At 47.2% G+C, this 24,701-nt stretch overlaps 2 protein-coding genes across 3 annotated transcripts in view; one reads left to right on the forward strand and one right to left on the reverse strand.

Annotated features, from left to right (window-relative positions):
* The window catches only part of LOC308472286 (uncharacterized protein), a 30,885-nt gene extending 18,609 nt beyond the window's left edge, over positions 1-12,276 (reverse strand). Inside the window, exons 1-4 of the mRNA XM_080996978.1 lie at positions 12,122-12,276; positions 9,087-10,068; positions 4,752-4,841; positions 2,427-2,829 (exon numbers count right to left, since the gene is read on the reverse strand). Coding sequence (XP_080853104.1) covers positions 2,427-2,829; positions 4,752-4,841; positions 9,087-10,013 — 1,420 coding nt within the window. The 5' untranslated portion in view covers positions 10,014-10,068; positions 12,122-12,276. The remainder of the gene's footprint in view (positions 1-2,426; positions 2,830-4,751; positions 4,842-9,086; positions 10,069-12,121) is intronic.
* LOC308472026 (uncharacterized protein) overlaps positions 1-24,701 on the forward strand; it is a gene marked incomplete at its 5' end in the record, with an annotated part of 286,484 nt that overhangs the window by 48,844 nt on the left and 212,939 nt on the right. The window lies entirely within an intron of this gene.

Here is a 24,701-nt window from a genome sequence, read left to right on the forward strand (position 1 = left end):
GCATTTCGCAGCTCGATCGCTTAACTGGAGGTATTGGTGGAAAACATTTTGGTAAACAGAACAAAGAGGTTGGCTGCTGCCAACTGCTTGACAATATGAGCTGGAGTTAATAGTACTGGGCAAAATAACCCACTGACCTGGTTCAGTACGAGGCAGCTCCCTGTGTTCTCAACACCAATTTGATCACAGGCAGCTGAAGGGCAGATAAGAAAACAGGCTGCAAGTTTGACGCAGCTCTACCTGCCTGTTCCCCAAGTCAGCCCAAGGTGCCTCTTAGCTGCCTTCCAAACCAGCAGCAATCCCCCCTCACAGAAGACAACCCCATGAAGCACCACAATTTGGTTCGGTATTTCCAAGCTTGTTTTCTGCAGATCCCCAGCCTCTTCCATCGCTTTCAGAGATGAACAAGTCAGGATCAGCCAAGAAACAAGCAGCCAAAGAAAACTAGATACACTCCTAAAATCAGGGGTGGGAGAGCTCAACCAGCCCAAAGACCACATTCCTTTCCTGACAGCCTCCTGAGGGCCACCTGCAAAGCCAAAAGTGAGGAGAACAATGAATGTAAACTTTGCTTTCATATTGTGAACAGGTTGCTCTGTCTTCCATCCAGCGAAGCAAGAGGTATCATCAGAGTTCAAAGAAGAGGCAGGGAAAACAACAGAGGGTGCAGAGCACAACCAGTGGGAGAGGAAGGCCTAGGGGGAAGGGATGTGGCTTGGGGGTGAGCCCTGTATGCCAAACAGAGAAGCCTGGAGGGCAGGTTTCAGCCCTCAGGCCTGAGGCTCCACACCCTGCTCCTAAAGGTCCTCCGCTGACTGGAAGAGAAGCAAGGAGAAACACGGCTGTTTGGGGAGAAAAGGAACACAATGGCAGTCAAGCCCCGCCCCTCCCTGCAGCCTCTCGCTCTCCTGTGCAGGGCACATGACCCTGACAGAGACACCCAGTGTTCCTTCCACTTTGGCAACTGCTTGGCTTTGCCAGCCAAAGTCGTTGACTTAATTACAAGGAGCAGGAAGTCCGGACAAGGAGAGGCAGCCCCTTGCTGCTCCAGTAGAGACAAAGAACAACACTGGAAAGGAGAGCTGAAGGCCAGGCTGGCAGATGGCCTCTGTACAAACAGCAGAAGGGGAGGGGGGTGCAGCCACAGCAGCAACAGGCCTCTTTCATTGAGGGTCTCCAGACTCTCTGGCCGCACCCGAAACGGGAAGAGCTGAGGGAATTGTTAAGGCAAGTAAGAATGATCTGGTTCAGGCGCAGCTACTCAGGGATGGTCACAGGAGGGTGACCAGCACTGGCCAGAGCCACAGTTCTGTGATGAGAAGGACAAAGCCACACACAATGGGGGGAGGTGTTAATGAAAAGCCGGCCAACGTTTTATTGGGGTCTGAAGGCAAATACCACTCACAGCTGGAGCCTCCTTATTGGCAAGGAGGAATGGCATGAAGGGCCCCTCGGGGCAACGAAGCAAGCTCCCAACACACAATGCAGAATGCCAATTACGTTTTCTCGGTGTGTCTTTAATTCTGAGGTAAAACTTTTTTGGTTTTCCTGTAACGGATGCAGGGCACCAACTCAGCACCGGCCACACACGGATCGGGGGCATGGCACTCCCACACCCCACGGCTGCCCTTCTCAGAGCAATATAAATTGTGTTTGCCCGCCCACCCAGGCGGTCAGCAAAGGGCATTTTCGCCACCAGAGCCTTTTCTACTCTCTAGGTTAAACCCCACTGGCTGGGCAATGCTTTCTCTCCTTCTCTATCGGCTATCCTAAAGAGGCATGTTTTAAACAGCAGCAATTTTCTCCTCACTACAGCAGCTCCACCAAACCCATCACACCTCTCCTGAGGCCTAAGCAGGCTCCAGGACTCCCATTTTCTAACCGTGCCCCCTCCCTCCTTACAACAGAAGAGCCAAGCACCCCTCTCCCTAATCCTCTCCCAAAAGAGTGCCGACTGTGGGCACCCAATTCCTCCCTCCTCCCCACTTCCAGGCTACCCTTTGACAACTTTCCCCACCCTCAAATTCCTGCTTCTGTTTGGGTAGCTAACCCAAGGCACCAAATCGACTCCTGTGTTGGAGATACTTCTGGACAGCAAGGGAAAGGCAGGAGAGGCGAGGCCTCATGGCAGCCCCCCTACCTTTGCCAATCCTCACCTCCAGTCACCCATCTGCCTGCGCACAGAAATACTGTCAGTGGGGGGGACGGTCCTTTTTCATTTTTTTGCCCCTTAAAGGGCCAGTGGCACAGATGGGAGAGGTAGGACAGTCTCTTAAATAGTAGGTCTGCTACATCACTGCTAAAGAAATATATATATATAAAAACGAGAGGCTGGCGGCTCTTATTTCTCCCTTTCCACCTATCACCACTGCCTGCTGCACCAGGAACTAGTTTGCGGCCGCAGAGATTCCAGTTGGAGGCAGCCTAGTGCAAGCAGGCCAGCAGACAGAGAGTTATCAGCAACTGGAGTCCCAGGTTACTGCGAAGATAGGGGCCGCCCCCAGGAGGGTTCAGCTGCTCCTTGCATCCTTTCCCGTGCCATCCCTGGTAACAGTGGCACTGGAAGTGGGCCTTGAGGAAGGCAGTGTCATCCTGAGAGAAGTTCCCCGTGGCCTCAAACAGCTGCTTGCCCTGCCCAGGAGCGTTGCGGTGGATCTCGAAGCTGGCTGGGTTGAGATGCAAGAAGACATCAGTGTTGCTGAAAATGCGCCGGCAGCGCCCGTGACCGCTGCACAGAGTGTGGCTGCAGAGTTCGGCAGCTGTGGTCACGTTGACGATGTAACGGCCAAGGCCTTCCTCTATGTAGTTTTTAATCAGCTGGCACGTTTCCTGCAGAGGAGAGGATTCAAAATTAGCAACAGGAACTGGGAGACCAGCAGCTACAGTCAGGAGGTGAGTTTTCGCTCTTATTGAATCCCTGATACAAGAAGGTCCAATGGAATCATCTATCCATCCATCCATCCTACAATCCAGCAGTTTAGATTTCTGAGCCAAAATACATATCTGAGAGTAAATTCCTTTTATTTCCACGGAGCTTACTTCTTGGTAAGCATGCATAGGATTTCTGCCTTGGTCAGTATTTTTCCCTTTCCTAAACCCTAATAATACATTACTTATGTGTGGAGCATTTCTGTGCGGACCCATGCTTCCAAGTCCTGAACCCAGGTCTGCAACCACCTCAGCTTGCACCCGACTTCGTCTGCAGAGAAAATTCAGAGCATGAGCACCTGCTTGTGCAAAGGGGCTGCATGCAATCAGGACACCCAGTCATGGAGGAAGAAGGTCTGATGGAGGAGGCGGGGCCAAAAGTCCAGCCCCCTCTGCTGACATGCCCTACATGTGAATAATGCATGAACAGATGGGGCTCTATTTGGTAATGGGAATTTATCACTTCCCTCTTTCAATAGGATGCACTGAAAAGACTTAAGACATCAGATCCGGATGACACAATCCCCACAGCAGTCTGTACTGTACTGTGTACCGAATGACACAATCCCCACAGTAGTCTGTAGTTGCTTCACATCCTTGCAGGAAACTTGGAAGAACTGTTCCCAGCGCTGCTTTGCTAAACTCAGTGCTTGAAGGCCGCTATAAAGGCAGTGTTGACAGCTCAATATGGCTACCCGCAGCTGTTAGGGTGTAGGCTAGGACTTTCACAGCGCAAGGAGGCCTTCCTCAAGACCGAAAGGCTCGAGTTGTGTACAGCCTCAATCTCTACTATTTACAGTGAAAGCAGTTATTGCCCATTATGTACTCTGGACACCAAAGGGAGTATCTCTCTATGGTTCCATCTCTTTAGGAAATGATGCATATGCTTGGTATCAACCCTAGAATGGCAACTAGTTGAATTCAACACAAGGAAGTGCTATGGAGGCCTTTGGTGGGGACCATGCCCCCTTGGACAAAGTAGCAAAGCTCCAAGGAAGAGTGTCTTTGTACCCCTCAAAACAAAACGCCATTAGTAGTAAAAGCCACCCTTCTCCCTCTAGTACCAGGTGGTCGTTGGATTGACAGTATCTATCTATCTATCTATCTATCATCTATCTATCTATCTATCTATCTATCTATCATCTATCTATCTATCTATCTATCTATCTATCTATCTATCTATCATCTATGCATGTGTATGTATGTATTGGTTAAAACAATAAATGGTGCAGCATGTAACAGGCAACACAGGATCTGGGATTGAAAATAAAGCAATGGCAGTAAAGAGAGACAATACCAGCCATAATACAATACAAGCTAGATCTTTGCAGGGAGACATGAAATAGCCACTCCCTTGGGAGTCATGAGTTGCCAGGGGACTACAATTTGCACTTGACTACAATTTGCTCATAAAGCTTAGAGGGAAACAAAATTATGTCAAATTTATCATGTCTTGCCATGCCTCTTATTACTCTGTGGTGGTATGTTAGATGTCTAGAAAGCCCATTTGTCTCACACCTGAGACCACCAGTGTTCCCTAGAGGGCCTTTCTGGGGTTTTCTGGCATTCAGCAACTTCCAGGTGTTGCCAGTATCTTTTTCAACACATGCCTCTTCCCCCGACAGCCCACCAAAAAGAGGCTGTGCTGATGCTGAGCTGCTAAACTGAACAAATTGCAGAAGTAGCTCCACTAAGAGGGCTGCCTGCTGAATTAAGACAGGACCCGACATGCTCTTGGCAGAAGTGAGATCGAAGAGCCGTTTTATCTGAAAGAAGCTCCCACTAGGCTTGTCTCTCTGGGGCTGGTGCGGAAACATACATACCCGACTTTTAGTGTTCTCTGCATCTCCCCAGAAGATCGTACCAGCTACCCCCAGAGCAGCACTCTCCCCGATGGTGGAGATCAAGTCTTTCTGGAAAGAAACATCCAGGTAGTTCCACAGTTAGTACAGATACAGAATATTAGGAGATTAGTAGGATACTCTCTAGCTCAAGAATGGATAGAAGCTGTTCCGGTTGCTGTATTATGACTGTTCCTTATTATATAGTAAAAGGGGGTGCCTTTTAACACCAGTTTCAGCATTATGGTGGAGAGATACGCACAAAATACACACTGTCAGATAAAAGCAACATTTCAGACTGATGAAAAGAGGTGAAAGCCTTGCCTGGCCAACATGTGGGAGGGAGTTCCTTGTTGGTGCTGTGGAGGAAATGGATGGGGGACTGTCTGCTCCCCTGCTCCTGAAGGCTTCATTCCCATGGAAGTAAGGTAAAGGTAAAAAGGTAAAGAACCCCTGGACGGTTAAGTCCAGTCAAAGGCAACTATGGGGTTGTGGCGCTCATCTCACATTCAGGCCGAGGGAGCCAGCGTTTGTCCACAGACAGCTTTCCGTGTCATATGGCCAGCATGACTAAACCGCTTCTGGTGCAACGGAACACTGTAACGAAAACCAGAGTGCACGGAAACGCTGCTTACCTTTCTGCTGCAGCAGTACCTATTTATCTACTCACACTGGTGTGCTTTCAAACGGCTAAGTTGGCAGGAGCTGGGACATTGCACCAGGAGCTCACCCCGTTGCGGGGATTTGAACCGCCAACCTTCTGACTGGCAAGCCCAAGAGGCTCAGTGGTTTAGACTACAGTGCCACCCGTGTTCCATGGAAGTAATCTGTTAGGGCCACACACTTGCAGTGGGCAGGGCCAGAACCTCTCTACATGCAATCTCTCAAGAATCTGAAGATACAGAAAGAGTGTAAGGTGGTAAATTATCTTAAGTTAAAATCATCGCCACCTCTTACATTTGCCATCCGTCAATGCACATGCACCACACACCAAAACAGGTGTCACCTGGTGTTGGTAAGCCAGAAAGTTCCACGAAGGATTGGGAATGCCCCGCCACCCGAAAATCTGGAGAGCGGCTGCCAGTTCATGAAGGTAGTACTGAGCCAGACTGAACAATAGTCTGATAGTAGACAGAACAATGGTAAAGCACAGCCCTAATTACATGGAGGATTTACTTTCATTCAATGAGCACTTCCCAATGCAACATGGGCAAGTTCAGGGACACAGTGAGACATGCACAAGGTCCTTGGAGGAAGGCTTGTCCCCATCCTCACTTTCAGCATCTACATTTTCAGGCAGATGTGTGAACATGCCTCTGGTAGAGTACAGACAACCAGGACAAATCATGCTACACCGAATGCAGAGATCATCCCCCAGACCTGAAGGGGTTGGGTGAGGAGTGGAACTGCTAATTGTATTCTATGGATGAATAGGCCTTTAGGCATGTGTGGTTAAAGCTGCCATTTTATTATCAATGACTGTTGCCGAGCAAGAAGGAGCAACAACTCCTTTTTAAAAATATAAAGCTTGGGCGTTACTACCCCTTGCCTAAACATGTCTGAAGTTTGTCATTTTAATTAGCGTTTCACTTACACTGCTTACTTTCAGAGCACCCTCTAGTTAATCTGAATGATTCCTAAGTAGCAGGGATAAAAACCTCCATTCACTAACTTCCACTCTATCCATGGGCAAAGTCAGCCACATAACGAGCAAGGGTTGCATTTTTGAGGCTCTAGAACTCACCACTGGCCACAGATTATTATTTTTTCCCAAAATGCTCAGCTGTAAAGTTGCTCCTGCCTTTGGTTAGAGGTAGAGCATGAAACCAAGTTAAGATCTCAAAGAGAGAAAGACCAAGGTGCATGCAGGTATCATGCCCACCTCTGCTTCTCCAAACAAGGTGCAAACTTATTAAAGTAACTTACAAGGTAATTGCAACTGCTGACATAGGTGCCAACTCTCTGGGGCCCTGGGTGCCTGAGTACCCACAAAATTCCCCTTGAAGGGGCCGGGCACCCACAAATTTCAATGCCAGGGCCATGCACACTGCATGGCACCCATGGCCCCGGGCACCCAAGGTTGCGGGGCCAAGCTGGCACTCCTGATTGCTGAAGTCCAGTTGTGTAAGGGCAGCTGAAAATTCTGTTTTGGAAACTTCCCCCACCCCAGCCAAGGCAAGATAGAAGCGGTCCAGTCTTAAAACTCATCACAGAGCCCAGTGATGTGCAAGGTCAGAAACTCTGGAAGGAAATCCCCCACCCTGAAGCTTAAGTGCCTTTCCTATTGTAAGTAGCAAACTCAGAAGTGATGGGTCCCTTTATGATAGTCCTAGCCACACACCTTCTAAAATTATACAACAATCTTATAATGATAAAATAGCAATAACTGGGGATGTGTTGCAATAAAACGCTTTCCACCTAAATCTACTGTTTTCTGCACACATACTTGGGAAATGATTTGGAGTGCTCCAATATCTTTCAGAGTAACTTATGTTGTGTTTTTCATAATGTCTCATTACATGTAACATAACTTGTACACCATGGGTAGACAAACTAAGGCCTGGGGGCCGGATCTGGCCCAATTGCCTTCTAAATATAGCCCACGGACGGCCCGGGAATCAGCATGTTTTTACATGAGTAGAATGCGCCCTTTTATTTAAAATGCATCTCTGGGTTATTTGTGGGGCATAGGCATTCGTTCATTATTTCCCCCCAAAAAAATATAGTCCAGCCCCCCACAAGGTCTGAGGGACAGTGGACCGGCCCCCTGCTGAAAAGGTTTGCTGACCCCTGTTGTACACCATTCTCTTGAAACTCAGGCACCTTGTGTTTTTGGTGTTCCAAAATGCTTAGCTTTGGAGCATAGTGGCTAAAAAAGCTTCCCTTTCATGCTGATCATGTGGCTTAAGGTCACTGGAGACTCTGCTGCAGAAATAGTAATGAGCCTTTGATTCCCCCCACCCCAAGGCCCCACATCACTAACACTACATTGCTGCCTGCTGCTTCCTGTAAGTCCAGCTAGGATAGGGAAGTTTTTTCCTATATGAGGGAAACAGAAATCATACTGCAATAGATTACCGATTACGATACAGTTACAGGGACCAACTATCTCAGAAAGCTTTTGCTCCCAAGTTGTGTGGGCCAAGGCAGAAGACAGAAGATAGTACATTTTTGCCTATGGACAAGCCAGTCACATCAATCCTGACACTAGCCTCAGTGGTGCTCAGACCTTGGGGGCATCTGCATGATCCTGCTGCATCTTACAGTGCCTGGTAGCCTCAGAAGTTACCTTGGGAAACTGCAGGAAGCAGAAGCAATGCAGCTTGGCTTTCAGCACAGATCTACACTCCAAAGGCTGTGGCACCATGGCAAAGGACTACTCTGAAGTTGGCATGCCTGGATGCTCTTCAAGCCAACAGAACTTGGGTCAATAGACTACATCCCCTTACCAACCCTGTGTGCTTCAGTGCGCCAGAACTAAGCCCACCCACAGGAACAATTTGGAGTGCAACTTCCGACTTCTCCAGCTCAGTGGTCCCCAATGGGCTGGACATGTATCCAGCCCAATGGCTCCCTATTCTTTAGAAAAGCCCTTGGCAAAATGCCAGACTAATGATTCTTTCTAGGAGAATTAAATGCCCATAAAGAACAGCACTTTCTTGCAGCAGTGCTGCCACAGCCATACAACTGATGAGGGAGACAGACAGAAGCAGCTGCCTCCTTCCCTCCTCAGCCCCACCCTAGACTTCTTAAGTTTCCATTACACATCAAGTCAATTTGCTTAGGACCAAGATAAAGGAGAAGTCCTTTCCCACCTCCCATTGTACAGCAATTCCACAGGAACCACAGCTCACAGGTGCTTCCTGGGAGCAGTCCCAGCCCACAAAACTTTGGTTGGAGACCTAATTAAAGCTTCTGATAAGCAGCCTTTATCTGATCATGCTTATCAGTTATTACCACAAACTAATGCATCTCAGTTATTGCTATAACAGGTCTGAACAACGTTTGACCCAGGAAGGCAAAAGCAGCTCACCAGCTAGGTATTGGTGGCCAGCTAAGTGCCAAGTAGCCTCCCACCCTAGCCCCATTGTTTCAGTCTCAGGCAGACAGCACACCAGAAAGTTTATTACACCCCTGGAGAGTGCCATACATTGCTGGTGGATTACCTTTTGGGAGGGTGGATCACAAGCTGGGCTGACCTGTCCTTCAGACTGCTCCTCTACATGGGACAGAAATCCAACCCCAATGGCCCTGGATTCTTGGCTATTTCCCAATTCCAACAGAGTAACATTTACCAGATAGGAAAGGCTTTCTTACCTCGCTTAGGACATTCTGTGTGCGTATATAGGTGGGCCTGGTGTAGACAAAGACCGGTAGGCTATAGTTATCATGGTGCTGCTGGGAGATGCGAAGGGCCTCTCCTACCCGAGACCTCACAAACTTGCGGCCATTTGTGTGGTTGGCCAGCACCTGCTCCAGGTAGATGGAAGGGTAAAGGGCAGTGCTCTCCTTCCAAAGCCAGAAAAGATGGTCGTTGCGTGACTTCTCCACATCTGGGCAGCACCCTGTGTAGCTGTCCTGGTTCTTACTGTAGTCGTGGTTGTAGCAGTCGGGGAAGAGGTAGAAGCCCCACAGCTGCCGGGGGCGATAGTACTTGGCGTATCTCAAGGTCTCGCTCATAAACTCACGGGCATACGACTCAAATTCATACTGAGCCTCCTTCTTCACCTGGTCCTCCAGCAGGTGAGGCTGCCGAGCCTTCACAAGTAAACGGGAGACATTGCGGTAGATGTCTTTCGACTGCCAGTTCCGGACCCAGATGGGTCTCCACTCTTCCCAGTCGATCACAGCCAATCCCTCCTTTGTCTCAGTGCGGATGTATTTCCTAATACTAGATTCCAGTTGGTTCCGATGCTGCTGTAAATTGCTGTTTTGGGGGACACCCCCATTCACAGCCTTCCCCCCATCATAGTAGGGATAGAGGCCCAGGCGCTCTTTATAGAAAATGGTCAAGTTCTGGTCCACAAAAAGTTCATTGGTCGAGGCATGAACGTCAAAGATGCTGAGATCTGGCTGGACACCATAGCGAGGCTTGCATTCCTCGGTTGGCGCATTCCAAGCAACAATGAAAGGCCTGCGGGTGAGAATGGGGGTGAAGGCGGGCTTCTCTTCGTCCTGCCCAGGGGCGCCAGCCACAACCAGGAACACAAACCAAGTCACTTCCAGCACAGAGCTTCCCTGCATCCTCTCCAAGTGGTTTGGGGACAAGGTGGTGGCAGGTTGCAGGCAGAGCAAAGGCCTGCAAAAGAAGACACAAGAAGAGCAGAGAAATATGTGATTATGCTAAAGTAAGGGAAAGGAATCACACTTTTTGACCAGGCGCAAACTCCTTGGTACAACAGTATAAGCTAAAGGTGGCCATTTGAAATGCTTCTTTGGAAACAAAGGAAAAAAGAATTCCTCAACCAGAACTTCTATCTCTATCAGTAAAACTCCTCCCTCCACTAGTCTTTATCGTACTCAGAAGGTGGGTGCTAATTGGGAATTGAAACACACACACACACACCAGAGAGCTGGCCTAATCTGGTATACAATGACTGTGGCAGTGTTCAGAATTTAGCTATTATTGTTATGATCCCAACCCCCTTTTAAAAAAAACCTGTGGCATCTCAACAGGCAACATACTTTTATTTTCCAACTTTCGTACCACTTCCCAGAGCTCCGTCTGCAATCTGGCGTAACCCACCATCTGCTACAGGACTGAGAGTTGGAAAAGTCTACAGAGTCTAGCAAAAGCATGGCAGGCACAATCAAATAAACAGCAGCGGAGAGCAGAGCAAAACCTGGCAGAGAGGTTCTCAGAGCCTCAAGAATCAGCATGCAGGGACACATGTGTCCAGAAAACCAGCCGCCTGTTTATTTAGCAGCTTCAGACCTGCTAGCACTGCAGAGATACTTCCTAGACAGGGCAGTTCTTAAGGAGAACCTTCCTGCTTTCTTTTCCCTGAAGGCCCGTCATCAGCATAACCCTAGACTAACTGGTGGACCTAGAGGGAGAAAGGGCCATTATACAAGCATACAGATTGTACAAAAGCACCATTGGCCTCAGGAGGAAAATGGGGCAAGTAAACAGAGAAGTTAGCCCATCACAACCCTGGCAGCAGAAGCTTTTCACTAAGGAAGCCAAGCAAGTGAGACCTCAGCTTTGATGACCCTTATCACTACTGCTGAAAGAGAGTCCAAGAGCTACTTTGAAAGAACTGCATTTAAAGCCTTCCCCAGCAAAGGATGGTCCTCCAATATCAGAACATTTTCTTAAATTTATACCAAAATGCCTACCTTCCTAACATGAAATTCAGTATTGTCTCTTTCAACACATCAACAAAATCAACACAATTTTAATATTTTTTAAAAAGAAAGTTATCCTTTGTTCGTAAAACTTTGCTTCCCCATTATACACTCTTAACATCTTGCTGGAACAACATAGCTTCTAAAGTCCCCCCCCCCCCACAGAAAAGTTCACAAGGTGAACTATTTGGTGGAAAGAAAGAACCCCTATCAAATAGCATTTGAGAGGAAAGAGTTGTGGGGAAATGTGGATGTCAGCAACTGAACTAACAGAGTCACTTTTGAAAAAAAGAAGAAATAGCTTTAAAGACTGTAACTGCAGCAATCGGACAACGCTAGAAGAACAGGCAGCAGCAAAAAGTGGAAAAACTTAGCTAGAAAAGAAAATCAAGACCCAAGTAGTTACTGAAGCCGGGTCAGCAGAACAGATGGAAGAGCACTTCCACGTGCTAACGCAAACACCAAGTCAAATATTCCGAGTTCCGAGCGAGCGTGATCTTTCCAGCAAAAAAATCTGCCCACTAAAAAGGAAGCTTGAAACCGGGATGTTCAGCCAAAATGCAAACCAGAATCACTCGCCACAAAATATTCAAGCGGTGCACATAGGAAGGGGCCGGAAGAAATAAGTTCAAGCGAGAGAGAAAAAGATATTTTCCATTCACTGGCTCGGCTTCCTCAAAAGGGCATTTCATCAACTAGGAGGCTTGCCAAACCAAGCAGGGAAAGCGATCTGCAGTCTTGCAGAAAAACTTACCCCTGCACAGATGCGCTAGCGGACCCGAGAGAGGAACAGCTAAGCAGAAAGAAAGTACTTTAGGAAAAACCACACTAAACACACACACACCTCCTTCTCCTCCTCTCCGATTCCCAGCTCAACTTCAGACACTCCTTGCCAGCCAACTCTAAACCAGCCCTGAGGGCTCCTCGAGCCGCATCTCTATTGTCCTACAGTGCTGGGGCTGGGGGCGGGGAAGCTCTCTGGGTCCCCCGCTGTGCGAACTCACCTGGGTACTTAACTTATCACCCCCCTTGCCAGCTTAAGCAATATATCCTCCTGGGTGCAGAGCAGCCTCTACTTAAAGGGCACATGAGCCCAGTACCACCCACCCGCTTCTCCGGCAAGTCCGCTTCTCCCTTAAAAGATCAGAGCGAGGGACAGCCCATTGCCGATTTCAGGAAAGGGGGAGAAGGGGCACACCATGGAACAAGCCTTCTGAGGACTTTTGCGCGAGCAGCAAGAACCGAGAAAGACGTTTGAGAGCTGATATCCTTGCACACTTTGATTTTGCAACGCTCGGGTGCAAATGGCGTTGTTTCCGCCCCCTCCTCAGTACTGTCCGGTGTGAGTGCTCCCCCGCCTAGCGGAGCCACTTGGTACAATCCAGCTGCTTTCCGTATGCCAAGTGTGGCTTTGCCTCTTAAAGGGAAGCGAACATCTCAGCAGTCGGGTGGAATGTAATATGGTAGTAGGCGAGGTGCCAGCAAGTTCGCAGACCCCGGTGAGCAAAGGCGGTTGCAGTCACCCCCCCACCCCGGCCACCCCCAGCCTCTACAGGAAAAGGCGATGGGTTTATGGAGGAGTGGGGCTTGAGTTGCCAGCTCTTCTTCGCAAGGGGATGCTCACTCGGGATCAGGAAGGCCAACTTGGCTCCGCGACTGAGGGTGCCCAGGGCCTTGGGTGCCATGCAGTGTGCATGGCCCTGGCACTGAAATTTGTGGGTGCCCAGCCCCTTCATGGGGAATTTTGTGGGTACTCAGGCATCCACCCAGGGCCCCTGGGAGTTGGCACCTATGCTTGGGACTTTCTTCGAGGTAGAAATTGCCAGGGCTCAGCCCTGGAATTCATTTCCAGCACAGTACCAGAAACCTGGGAGGAGTGCCCCGTGGCATGTGCAGAGTGCCCTTCCTTAAAAACTCAACACACTCACAGCAACCCCACACCGTGCATATCACTAGAGAATAAAGCTCCTCAATCAAAGGGTGCAACAATTTATATCAAGCTCAGCCAGCATAGTGCCCTTGATATGTTGTTGGACTACAACTCCCATCAGATTCGGCAAGTTCGTGCGGCCAATGATCAGGCATGGCAGGAGTTGTAGTCCAACGTCGGTAGAGCCCCATGTTGGCTGCCCCTGGTTCATATCATTTATGTACACTTACATGAAAGGTTTAGAGTGCAGCAAGCTTTCCTTACATCGTGTGTACAGCAGCCCGGCAACGTACATCTGTTATACAGTATTATCCTCATTTTTGCATATCACAGAGACTGAGAAATGGTCATATAGTGAGTTCTTGGAGAGGAGAGATTTGAGTTGGGGACTTTTCTGATTCTGAGCTTGGTTGCAGGAATTGTGCCACACTAATTCTAGGCAGGCTTGAACCCCATCATCCCTCTTTTTAGCAATTAAGTGTTGTGAATGTTGTAGGCAACCAGTGCTCTCTTCATTTTATCTATGTGCCTACCAATACCTCCTGAAGCTGCCCCCTTTATTCCATCCTATCAGAGTCCCTGTTCATTTCTGCCTTACTTTCTCTGCTGAATAAAGTGTTTTTCTTTCTTTCTATGTAGTTTCAGAACAATGACAAGGGACAGTATTTTATATGATCAAAATTGTTTGTTTGTTTTAAACCATCTTTCCTGTTTGCATGGCTTGCCATAGACAATTAAGCCTCAGCCCTTCCCCAAAACTGCCGTGATAATGAAATGGAGGTGGGGTAGGACTGGAGTTCATGAGAAAACTTCCTGAGATGGAGAAACTGTAAAGCAGGGTAACGGAGACTCCTGGCTGGCTATTACTGAGCTTCATTAATCCAAAATTCTGGGGTTCATAGTTAATGAAGTTCTATTTCTGGCCTCCCAAGGAGCCTTGAGCGAGAACTGTTCTATAAGAGCTTTTGCCCCAAACAAGAATTTCTGAAAGCCAAACAACTTGTGGGCCACCCCCCTTCCCACACCATCCCTCTCAGTGGCAATTGGTATAAGGATTGACTTGGGAGCACTGGCTCTATTATCAAGACCACAAAGCGGTTGTTATGTCCAGAGCTTGGAATCCCTCAGAGCAGTCATTTGATTATAGACTGCAGATAAGCATCTGCCGCAGGAGCAATCTGCCTTTCACTGAACAGCCATTGTCTTGTGAAGGAGAGTCTTCTTCCCAGGAATGTGCTTGTCGGCCTCGCTGGGTGGCTCCCAGTATCCTGGCAACAGGGGGCATCATGCCAATGCAGGATGCTGCCATTGCAAACAATTAGCACATCCCTACCGGCCAGTGCTCTGGAGCTTTTCCAAAGTGCCACTAGAAATTGAGAGAAAATGCAGCTCTTGAGAGCCAAGATGCCAAATAGTTGGGTTTTGTTCAACAATGAAGTTTGGCTCCTTTCCCCACATGCTGTCACCAGAACACACACTTCACCAGAAAGCATACCCAGAAGTCAATGGAGAGTGTCTCATTTTGGAAGCCCAGGAAAAATGCTGCAAGTGACACTAGCCTTATCAGGCCCAAGAGCATTCTGTGCTCCCAGTGTGTTGACTGGTTTTTTACTGGCACAAATATTAACATCTTTGAGTGTGGACCAGAGAAGGGCTGAGGAGCCTGGTGGCTGGCACCATCCTGTGCCTTATCTACTCTTCTCTTCTTGGCCAGTAAGACTGTTCATTATCTGACTGCTTCAAGTTGATAGTATGACTTAGGTGTGTATGGGTTTTCTTTTTCTTTTTTCTTTTAATCTGCTTGCAGGATGAGTATTTTTGTGGAACCCACTGTGTTGATTGAGTGATTACAGCTGGGAGCGTGATGGTGGACCCAGAACTTACCTCAGGTTTGACTCATAAAGGAAAAAGGAATATACAGCTTCTGGAGTCCAGTCCCCTTTTCCTATCTGTTGTTGCAGGAGATACTTCTTATGTGAAGCAGAGTGGGAAGACAGATATGAAAGATTACTTTTGAGACAAAGATGCCAAAAGCAGGAAACAAAAAAACCCAGCAGGAAACAAAAAAACCCAGGCTGTGTGTGGTGGGGTTAATCCTGAAGTAACGACATAAAGCGAGATTGCTCCCTTGGGAAGTGATAAAGGACACTGTTAGTTAGGAACAGGAATTATTGGCCAGTGCCCAGGTCCTGTGGGAGAAACAGGCCTGTGTCCTGAGTGAATGTAAGCCTGGTTCTGTTGGGGTTCCCCTGAGTGGGTATGGAAAACAGATTCTGGCTTGCAGTGTGGGCCATGTTTGTTACTACTGGTCCTTCATTTGCTATCTTTGACCCTAATCCCTGTGCTGCACACACTTTAATTGGGTGATGGTGTGAAGATATGTCTTGGTTGGGTATGTGGCAGGGAGCTACTATGATACTACCTCAGTTTTGGTAGTTGTGAGCAGGGTGAGCTACAGTTTAAGTGGAGAGGCTGATGATCATCTGGGGAAATGGCTGGCCTCTATGCCCTTTTTCTGACACCTCCACTGCTTTTGGTTGCTTATCTGCTGAGTGTCCTGGTCTTGTGCTGCTTCTGCTGCTATGTCAATCATCTTGCTTCCTAACAGGCTTCCTGAGCAAACTGGCAGAGGAGGCCTTTACCATGGCCAATAATTCTGGGTGACTTTAACATCTATACAAAGGTTGCTCTTGGGCCAGTTTGTGACTTTGCGACCTCTGTGGCAACCATGGGCTTCTCTTGAATGGTTGTTGGTCTGAAAGATCAAGCAGAACACATCCTGATTCCTGATGTAGTCTTTGCTCAGTGGTGTGAGGGATGGACTGTAAGGGTATGTGCGAAATGCATTCCTTTGTCATGGAGGGGCCACCATCTAGTGAAGTTGGATTGGTGGGGACAATTCGTCCCTGCAACTATGGTGGGTCTGCTCAAATGGTCTGTCCTCAGAGACTGAGGAGAGTCACTTTACAATGGAGAGACTTTGACTCCACAGTAGTTTCAGTTTCAGTGGAAGTGTCCAATTACACAACCTTCGATGTGTTGTAGAATCACTTTCAGACGATGTGGACACATGGCTTGCAGCTTTCCTTTATATCTATTTGCCTTCTTGCCCTCTGTTCCTCTTGGCTTATTAAATCTAGCAGAATAAATTTAACTGGTTGGGTTTAGAGTGTGGTAAGCTCTTCTTGGGGATTTTTCTTTTTTGATTATGCAGTCTATGCGTTTTGTTGGATAATATTGTCTCCCGAGACAGAGGGATGCCAACCAATTGCTTGGGACGTCCTAGAGTCAAAATGTATGTATGTATGTATGTATGTATGTATGTCTGTATATGGGGGGGGGGTTGCTTTTTAAAATAATTATTCCAGCTCAGTTTCCATCTGAAATAAAAAAGTTCCCTAAATCAACAGAAATCTCTATGAGAAACATTTATGGCTTTTTAGTTTAGAGAAAAGGGAAGTAAGAGGGGTCATGATAGCAGCGCATAGGACTGGACATGCTGTGGACAAACTGGATTGCAAAAAAAAAACCTTTTCTCCTCTTTCGTAACACTGGAACTCATGAGCATTCTGTGAAGCTGGGAGTGGAATATTCAGGACAGAAAAATGTACTTCTTCACAGAGCGCCTAAACATACTATGGAATTCACTCCCACAGGAGGCAGAGATGACCACCAACACAGATTATTTTAAAAGAGGATTAGACAAATTTATGGAGGGTAAGGCTATCAGTGGCTGCTGGGCACAATAGTTACGTTCTACCATCACTGTTGGGGAACAGTAAGCCTCTGAATGACAGTTGCTGGGAATCACAAATAGGGAGAGCTTGGGTCCTACTCTGGGGATTCCCATAGGCATTTGGTTGGCCAGGATGCTGAACTAGATGGGCCGCCACCGACCTGAACCAACAGGCTCTTCTTATGTTCAGGCACTGGATGCTGCTGAAGAGAGGAATTATGTGAGATTTGCAGCAAGCAATCCTATGCATAGCAGTGAGGCTGTGTGCAGGCCAAGTTAACGGCACAGGATTAGGAAAATAGGAAGCTGCCTTATACTCAGTCAGAGCATTGGTCCATCTAGCTCAGTACTGTCTACACTGACTGGAAGCAACTCTCCTGGATTTAAGGCACGAGTTTCTCTCAGCCCTTCCTGGAGGTTCCAGGGGTTGAACCTGCGGCCTTCTCCTTGAAAGGTAGAAGTTCTTCCCCTGAGCTATGGCCCTTCACCTGCTAGGGAAACAGGTGGCAAGCAACCATGATTCAGTGTTAGGTGCATTGTGTCATATTGGCACAACCAGAGAGAGGACCCACTGATTTTTGCTTATCACGTCCCTTACACTGTTCTCAGCCTCCCGTCAGATTGTGAGGGGGACTTCTCTGTGCTAATTAACCTCTGAGATTCTTTGTGGCAGTTGACTTGTTCGCAATTGCCACCTTCCATGGGAGGAACAGGACTGTTACACAGTTCAAGGACATTTCTGGTTGTGTGTGTGTGTGTGTGTGTGAGAGAGAGAGAGAGAGAGAGAGAGAGAGAGACTGGAGAGACTGTATAGCCAGTCTGTCAGAAAAGCAGCCTTTTTGTTGCTAGGTTTCACACCACTGCAGGAAAATCCAGCTTTTTATTTGGAGCAGCCAGATAACGCCAGGGAACGTCCGTTTCCTTCCTGCACAGGAAGTTCCTCCACCCAAGCATCATGTTAGAGGAAACCCCTGAGGGGGTTTGCCTCTGACAGGCTCAATTTTGTACGTCAAAGCTATACTTTCGCCACACACGAAAAAACAAACTGCATCACCAGGTGTGGCCAAGAAAACAGTGTGATGTCCAGAACTATGACAATGCTAATAAGGTTTCCAGGTTCCTAGATCCCAACAGGATACAGAGACATTTCTGCAAAGAGGCACTGGAAATTTCTACCACCTGTCCCTCTGGCAGTGCTTCTGCACCTGTAACAGTGCGCTGGTACTTAGCGATAATGCCTTTAATTTTGAGGTTCCCCAATGTGGTGCTCATGGCATCCATGGTCCCTGAGCAGCATTCCTTTGATGCCCACGAAACCTCTGAGACTCCCCACCCACACTCCTGTTGGTCAAGAGGCAGTGAGAGTGGTTAACTTTTTTTCCTTTGAAAAGTAGATACATCTGAAGGAGGAGGTTTGGACAAGTGACTTTCTTTCCCACTTCTGCATTAAACCTTATGCTTTTTGAAATTCTGCTGAATTAATTTGACTTTTTCAGAGATTCCTTGGAAAAGCAGAGCGGGCATGTGCACAACTTCATTCTCCCTGTTTGTGTTGTGACTGATCCAGGGGACAGAAGTGATCAGAGGGGTGGCATCCACAGCACACACTCGAAAATTCTAATGTGCCCATGGGCTTTAAAAAAAAGTTGGCAACTCCTGCCTTAAAATTCAGTAGTAGAAATTCTGTTTTTTAAAAAGCATACTGGGAAATGTGTGTGTTGCAGGTACACACTCATGGTTGTAAGTGGGACGGTAAACCAAACACAAACAGGAAGAACTGCTGATCAGTAAAAATAAAGGAAAACTCAGACCTGGAACCTCACATAAACTAGTATTTGAATTCTTCTGTGTTTCCCTTCCTTCTGACTTCTCTGTTTATAATCATCCCCGCCACTCCAGTGTGTGTGTGTGTGTGTGTGTGTGTGTGTGTGTGTGTGTCTGATGGTGAATTCTTATGCCATAATAAATATGTTGGACCCACAAGACCCATTGCTGTTTTTGCTGTTAACAGGGTAATATGGTGACCCCTCTAGAAATCTTTGTAAGAATCCCTAAGCTGAGAGATCTTGCAAAGTGTGCTTGCCGGTTGAGAGGCCTCAGTTGGACACCACAGGCTGCCTAACCAGTGTTGCTGTCCCAGCCACCCCCCAGCCACCTGTTCAGTCCGACCCCCAGTTCCTCTGCCTTTTTCCAAAGCAGATCCAGGATGGGGGAGGGGAAACCAAAGGGCAGCCCATCTGCAATCTGATCACAGCTCCCCCTTCCCCCTCTCCCCTCTAGGAGTGGGGGCCCTGGCTAGATGGCTCCTCAAAGGACTGAGTCCTTTCCACTTCTTCAGAGGATAAAATTCCCAGTGGGAGGGAGAGGCTGGATGAATGCACTTGGGCAAGGCTGCAAATCTCTCCAGATAAAGGAGTTGCCACAGCCTGCCCTCACAATGGGGCTCTCAAAGGGGGTGGCTAGACTGGGAAGGAGCACAGAAGTTCGTCCCCACACAAAAGAGCTGGACGGCTCAAAATCCTGGCTGATTAGCACTGAGGAAAGAGGTGGAAGAGGAGATTTTTGTTATCGGACTGGACCTCTGCAGATCTGGGATTTAGAAATGCCACATCATCTTGGAAAGGCTGTTTTCACATGTAACACTTAGCAATCTTTCTTTTCTTTTTGCATTTTCCATGCATAAAATTTGAATGTAAAAACTGGCTGTCTTCTGTTTTCATTAACATGCAAGGCAACACATTACTATCTCTGAATGTGCCCTCAGTTTAAGTGATATTTGGATACTCTCTCTTACACACACTACCCAAGGAAGCTGTTTTTCTCCACCTCTTAAGGTCTCTGGGGAAGAAAATCTAGTGTTATGTTTACAGTGGTACCTCAGGTTAAGTACTTAATTTGTTCCGTAGGTCCGTACTTAACCTGAAACTGTTCTTAACCTGAAGCACCACTTTAGCTAATGGGGCCTCCTGCTGCCGCCGCGCCGCCGGAGCATGATTTCTGTTCTCATCCTGAAGCAAAGTTCTTAACCTGAAGCACTATTTCTGGATTAGCGGAGTCTGTAACCTGAAGCGTATGTAACCTGAGGTACCACTGTAATTAGTTTTATTTAAACACATACCTAGAAAAAGGGCTGACCATGTATTACTCTTCAGTGACACCCAAAGCTAGTTATATCATTTAATATAACATTTGCATTTACTACACATGTTTGTTTTTAAATGCAAGTAGCATCAGTTGGGGAGAACTGATAAATATCAGAATCACAGTGGCAAGGGAGGGGAGGAGCTTAACCCTTTCTTCCCTTATTGTGGTCCTGAAGTGAACCCCTCTGGCTTCTCTGAGGCTGCAAGCCTATCTGCACATGCCAGGGAATAAATCCTATTGAACTTTTTGATGCATAGGATTGCATTGTGAAAATGTTATTTGTATGGAGAGACAGTGTGCTGTCATAGAGTGTTGAACTATTACATGGGCGACCAGAGTTCAAATCCGCACTAAGCCATGAGGCTTACCAAGTGATCTTGGGTCAGTCACTATCTAACCCACCTCACAAGGTTGTCGTGTGGATAAAATGGGGAGTAGAGAACCATGTACACCACCTTGAGGAAAAGGTGGTATATAAATGTAATCAAATAAATAATAAATTTGTATGGAGAGGACCCCCCTCCCCATTAGCATCAGATGGAAAGTTCTTCCCAATGCAAATAGCACTTTCAGAAGAAGGTTTTCCTCCACAACCACATCAGAGAGTGGAAGTATGTAAGTTCTCCCTCTATATCTGCTGCAACCCCAACAATTATCATCTTCCCACAAACTGATATTTGCATTAAAAACAACAACAACCTGCATCTTAAAGGCAAATAAAATTTTAACTTGATATCTAGTTTTTTCCTCCCTTTGTCTCATAGTAGGGCTGGCCATGCCTTTAAGAGAGAGCCTTTCTGTACAAATAAAAGGTCTCATTGAGGGTATGCACCATTCCTGGCTGTAGGCAGAGGCTTACATGGCTGGATTTCTCAACATACACCTTACATGTAGAAGACTGGGCAAGACCACACCAGCCTGATATCTCATTATCTATAGCTAGGTTTGTTGTAGTTTTTAAATTGTTTGGACAGAGCCGTAGCTAGTGGGGGTGTGAAATGTAGCCAGGTTTTTTGCCCCGGGTGAAGCCTCTAGAGGGGTGCTATTGATGCTCCTAGCCTGTGTGACTGTGTATGCAAATGTGCATGTGAGGGGGGCCAAATTGTTTTTTTGACCTGGGTGAAATAAAGCCTGGTTTGGAGGAGCAATTAATCATCTGAGCAAGCACATACAGATGGAAGAGTTTCATCCCACATGTTTAATACCTCAGGGAGAACTAAACCCAAGTATGCCCTAGGCCCAGCTTTTGCTTCAGACACCTAAAACTTCTTTTTTTAAAGTCTCTGTTGTGATATCTTCTTGCAATATGTGGAAGGAGGGTACATACTCAGGCTGCAAAATGCTGACAATGCTTCTGTTCATTCTTCCCTTTCTTAACAAATAATGATAATCTGGGCAGAGAAACATTCCTGCTCAGGAAAATTAGGAAGCTTACACAGCCTCCAAAGCATTAAAACAAAATGAAGTCTCAACAAAAGGGTCACAGAATAGCAAGACACTGCTGTGTTTGTGTGTGCGTGGCGTAGAATAGTCTTACTGACCACATGAGCTCTCTGTTCCCACAGAGCAATTGTTGAACAGGGACACCAAAGAATTGAAAATAGAAAATGGGATGCCCCAAATGGTGTGTTCATTGAAGCATGGTGGGGCCTAGAATTTGTCTCTGTCATGAGTGCCATGGGGGTGTCATGGAGGCATCTGCAGAGGAATGGGAGTTGGAGCTGGAGGACCCTGGCGAGGGTCCTAGCAAGATGTGGGTGGTGGAATCAGGACCTACCCAAGCCCAGGGAGGGGTCTAGCTGAAATCTGGATCCAGGGAAGAGGCTGTGAGCTCATCCACACATCTGCTTGGCCTGTATTTTGCCCTGTGAAAATCCTGCTGAGCCTTGTAACCTGTACCAATGTACCAATCTGAGTTGAGCATGATAGTCTTTGGCAGAACTGGGAGTTTGAGTTCTTCATCTGGCAGTGAGGGCCAGGACAGTCTCATATACATCAAACATTTAAAGCACATTTCCCCTCTCAACTGTAGTTTGTTAAAGGTGCTGGGAATTGTAACTCTGTGTGTGTGTGTGTGGGGGGGGTAAACTACAGTTCCCATGATTCTTTTATTTCGGTGGGGGGGGGGGGAGAGCATTATTTAAATGTGCGGTGTGCATGCAGCCACAGCCCACAGGGAAACCTGAATGGAGATAATAAATACATTATCTGAGGGAAGTACTACATTTCCTCTTGAGAAAACATTGTGGCCTGTATGATAAAGCAGTATCTCTGAAACAGAAAAACAGCCTTCGGAGGGTGTATGAACTATGTGAAACCAAAGAGAAATGTGCAGTGATTGCACAGGGAAGGGGAAGGACCCTTAATCGCATCCTTTTGGCCCAATCTTTTGAGATCACTGATTCCAGGAGGTCGGCCCAAGACATTTTTTGCTGCCTGAGGTGAAGGACAAGTTCTCCATCTCCCCCATTCCAGAAGCTGATCATATGACCAGTTGAATCTTCCTTCAGCACTCGCAACTGGGCAACATTATTCACAGCATCCAATGACAGCAGGATAGCTCTGGGGTATGTGTGTGCAGAGCAGGTTCTGTCCTCCAACACCTCACCACCTTTCCCTGACCACGGACATCTGCTCCCTAAGGTGGCTGTGTCTCCCTCACTTTCCTTTAGTCACTTGAGCCGTTAAAAAACCCCAAAAACCTCAGTTTTCCTCCCATCCATACAGCCTGAGTAACTTGCACTAGGTACACCAGGATTAATCACCAGAACTTGTTTTCAATACTACATCTGAATCCTGGAACATGTAAAATAAGAAAGAGCTTTTGGGTTTCTGCAGGGCTCACTCTCCTAATCCTTGAGTGGCTACAGCTGTGTCCCTTCTGGCGTTTGGGAGAAGCTGTGTGTGTCTCCTGATCATGGGTCAGGGAGAAGGCTTGGCTTACCTTCTCATTGAAATCTTTTTTTTTCTACAACTCCAGGCAGGCCTCAGCCCCAGGATCTCTCATTTCTGAGATCAACTGCTGCAGGCAGCACATATCATGCTGTCAGTTTTCCTCTCATCTCAATGTAAATGGTCAGTTCCCTACTGTGCCCTCACCCGACTGTAGGAAGACAGGAAGCTGCCTTATACTGAATCAGGCTATTGGTCCATCTAGTCAATATTGTCTACACTGACTGGCAGCAGCTCTCCAGGGTTTCATGTAGGGGGTCTCTCCCTGCCATATATGGAGATGCCGGGAATGGAGTCTGGGATGTTTCATATGCCAAGCAGATGACCTAAGGCTAGTTCCCCAAGGGAAGGAGGCTTGTAGGGACATTGTAACTTTCCCCGACCCCTCAGATGTGTGGTCTTTGCTGCCTGTGACTGGTGGCAGCCCCTGTGGCTGCGCTACACAATAAAACTGCCCTTCGCCTCTCTCTGCTTCGAACAAACAAGCCTCAGCATGTTGAGGAGATAACACACAGTTCCATCTGACTTCTTGACAGCACAGGAAACCCACATGCGCCCGAGCCGAAGGAAAATCCCAAAGAAACGCAGGAAGCCAGGCTCATAACAGGCAGGAAATACGAGAACACTTGCTGACATTCCAGAACAGGGAGTGAAACAGTGCCTGTTAATCCCCGAAGCCAGCACTCTGGGCCCCCTGAGCTGTTCCTTAATGTCCATTCACACAACAACCCCCGCATTGACTCCTGCTGGAAATGTAATTCTGTTTAGCACGTTTTGTACATTTCTCTGATTGCTTTCAGGCATTTCATGGTGGGTGTAAATGAGGCTGATAATAGTCTCTGGGCCAACAGGTATCTCAGATAGGAGAAACCATGTTTTTTAAGCGATAACCATCTCATCACCTGTGTGTCTGTTGTATTCTTTATATCACCTTCTACTATGGGTTATACTGATGGTCTCTAAACCACTATTCTTCAACCATGGGCCCCCAGATGCAGCTGGACTACAACTTCCATAATCCTTGACTATTGACTAAGATGGCAGGGGATGATGGGGGCTGTAGTCCAACAGCATCTGGGAACCCACGGTTGAAGAACATAGCTCTGCACCTTATGTATGCACCAGACCCTTGGCATGTTGGAGACCCAGTTCTCATTGAGGTGGTAAATCTTTTACTGGACCTTACCACTTCAGACAAGAGGCAATAACTGGCATTATTTAATGCTATCTGAGGCAAGCCCCCCTTTTAAGGCCCACCCCCCCACTAGCTGTCAGACATAAGGGTTTAAAACTAGCGTTCTGACAGCCATGGAGAACTATGACTCTTCAGATGTTGTTGGACTCCAACTTCCAACCAACTTAGCCAAAAGTCAGGGATGATGTGTGTTGTTGTCCAATATCTGGAGGGCCATCCCTGGTTTAAATGGTAAGAGAGATGATTTACATTAGAGGCTAGGACAATGGCCCCGATAAGGCACTGAAATGCTTTCACTGGCCATTAGAAATAATCTAGACAAGTATACAGTCATCTGGCAGACATGTTTTAGGTCTGCTTCATATACTAATGTGATGAGTGGGATTCAAGTATTCTTAACAAATAACTAAATTAAAAGTAAATGTAGATTCTAGATGTGTGTCAAACATATATGCAATGTAAGGGAACCAAAATTGGCTGTGGTAGGAATATTTCACAGCAAAATGTTTCTGTAATCATCCATTGTATGTAATATGTGGGGTGTACCTTATCTGTATGGAAGAGCTGGAGAATCCCAGGCCTGGGAAGCTATCTTTTTCATTTTCTTCAGATCAATTTTGTTTATAG

The sequence above is a fragment of the Podarcis pityusensis genome (genome assembly GCF_964106645.2).
Source record: "Podarcis pityusensis genome assembly, chromosome: 2".
Lineage (NCBI taxonomy): Eukaryota > Metazoa > Chordata > Lepidosauria > Squamata > Lacertidae > Podarcis > Podarcis pityusensis.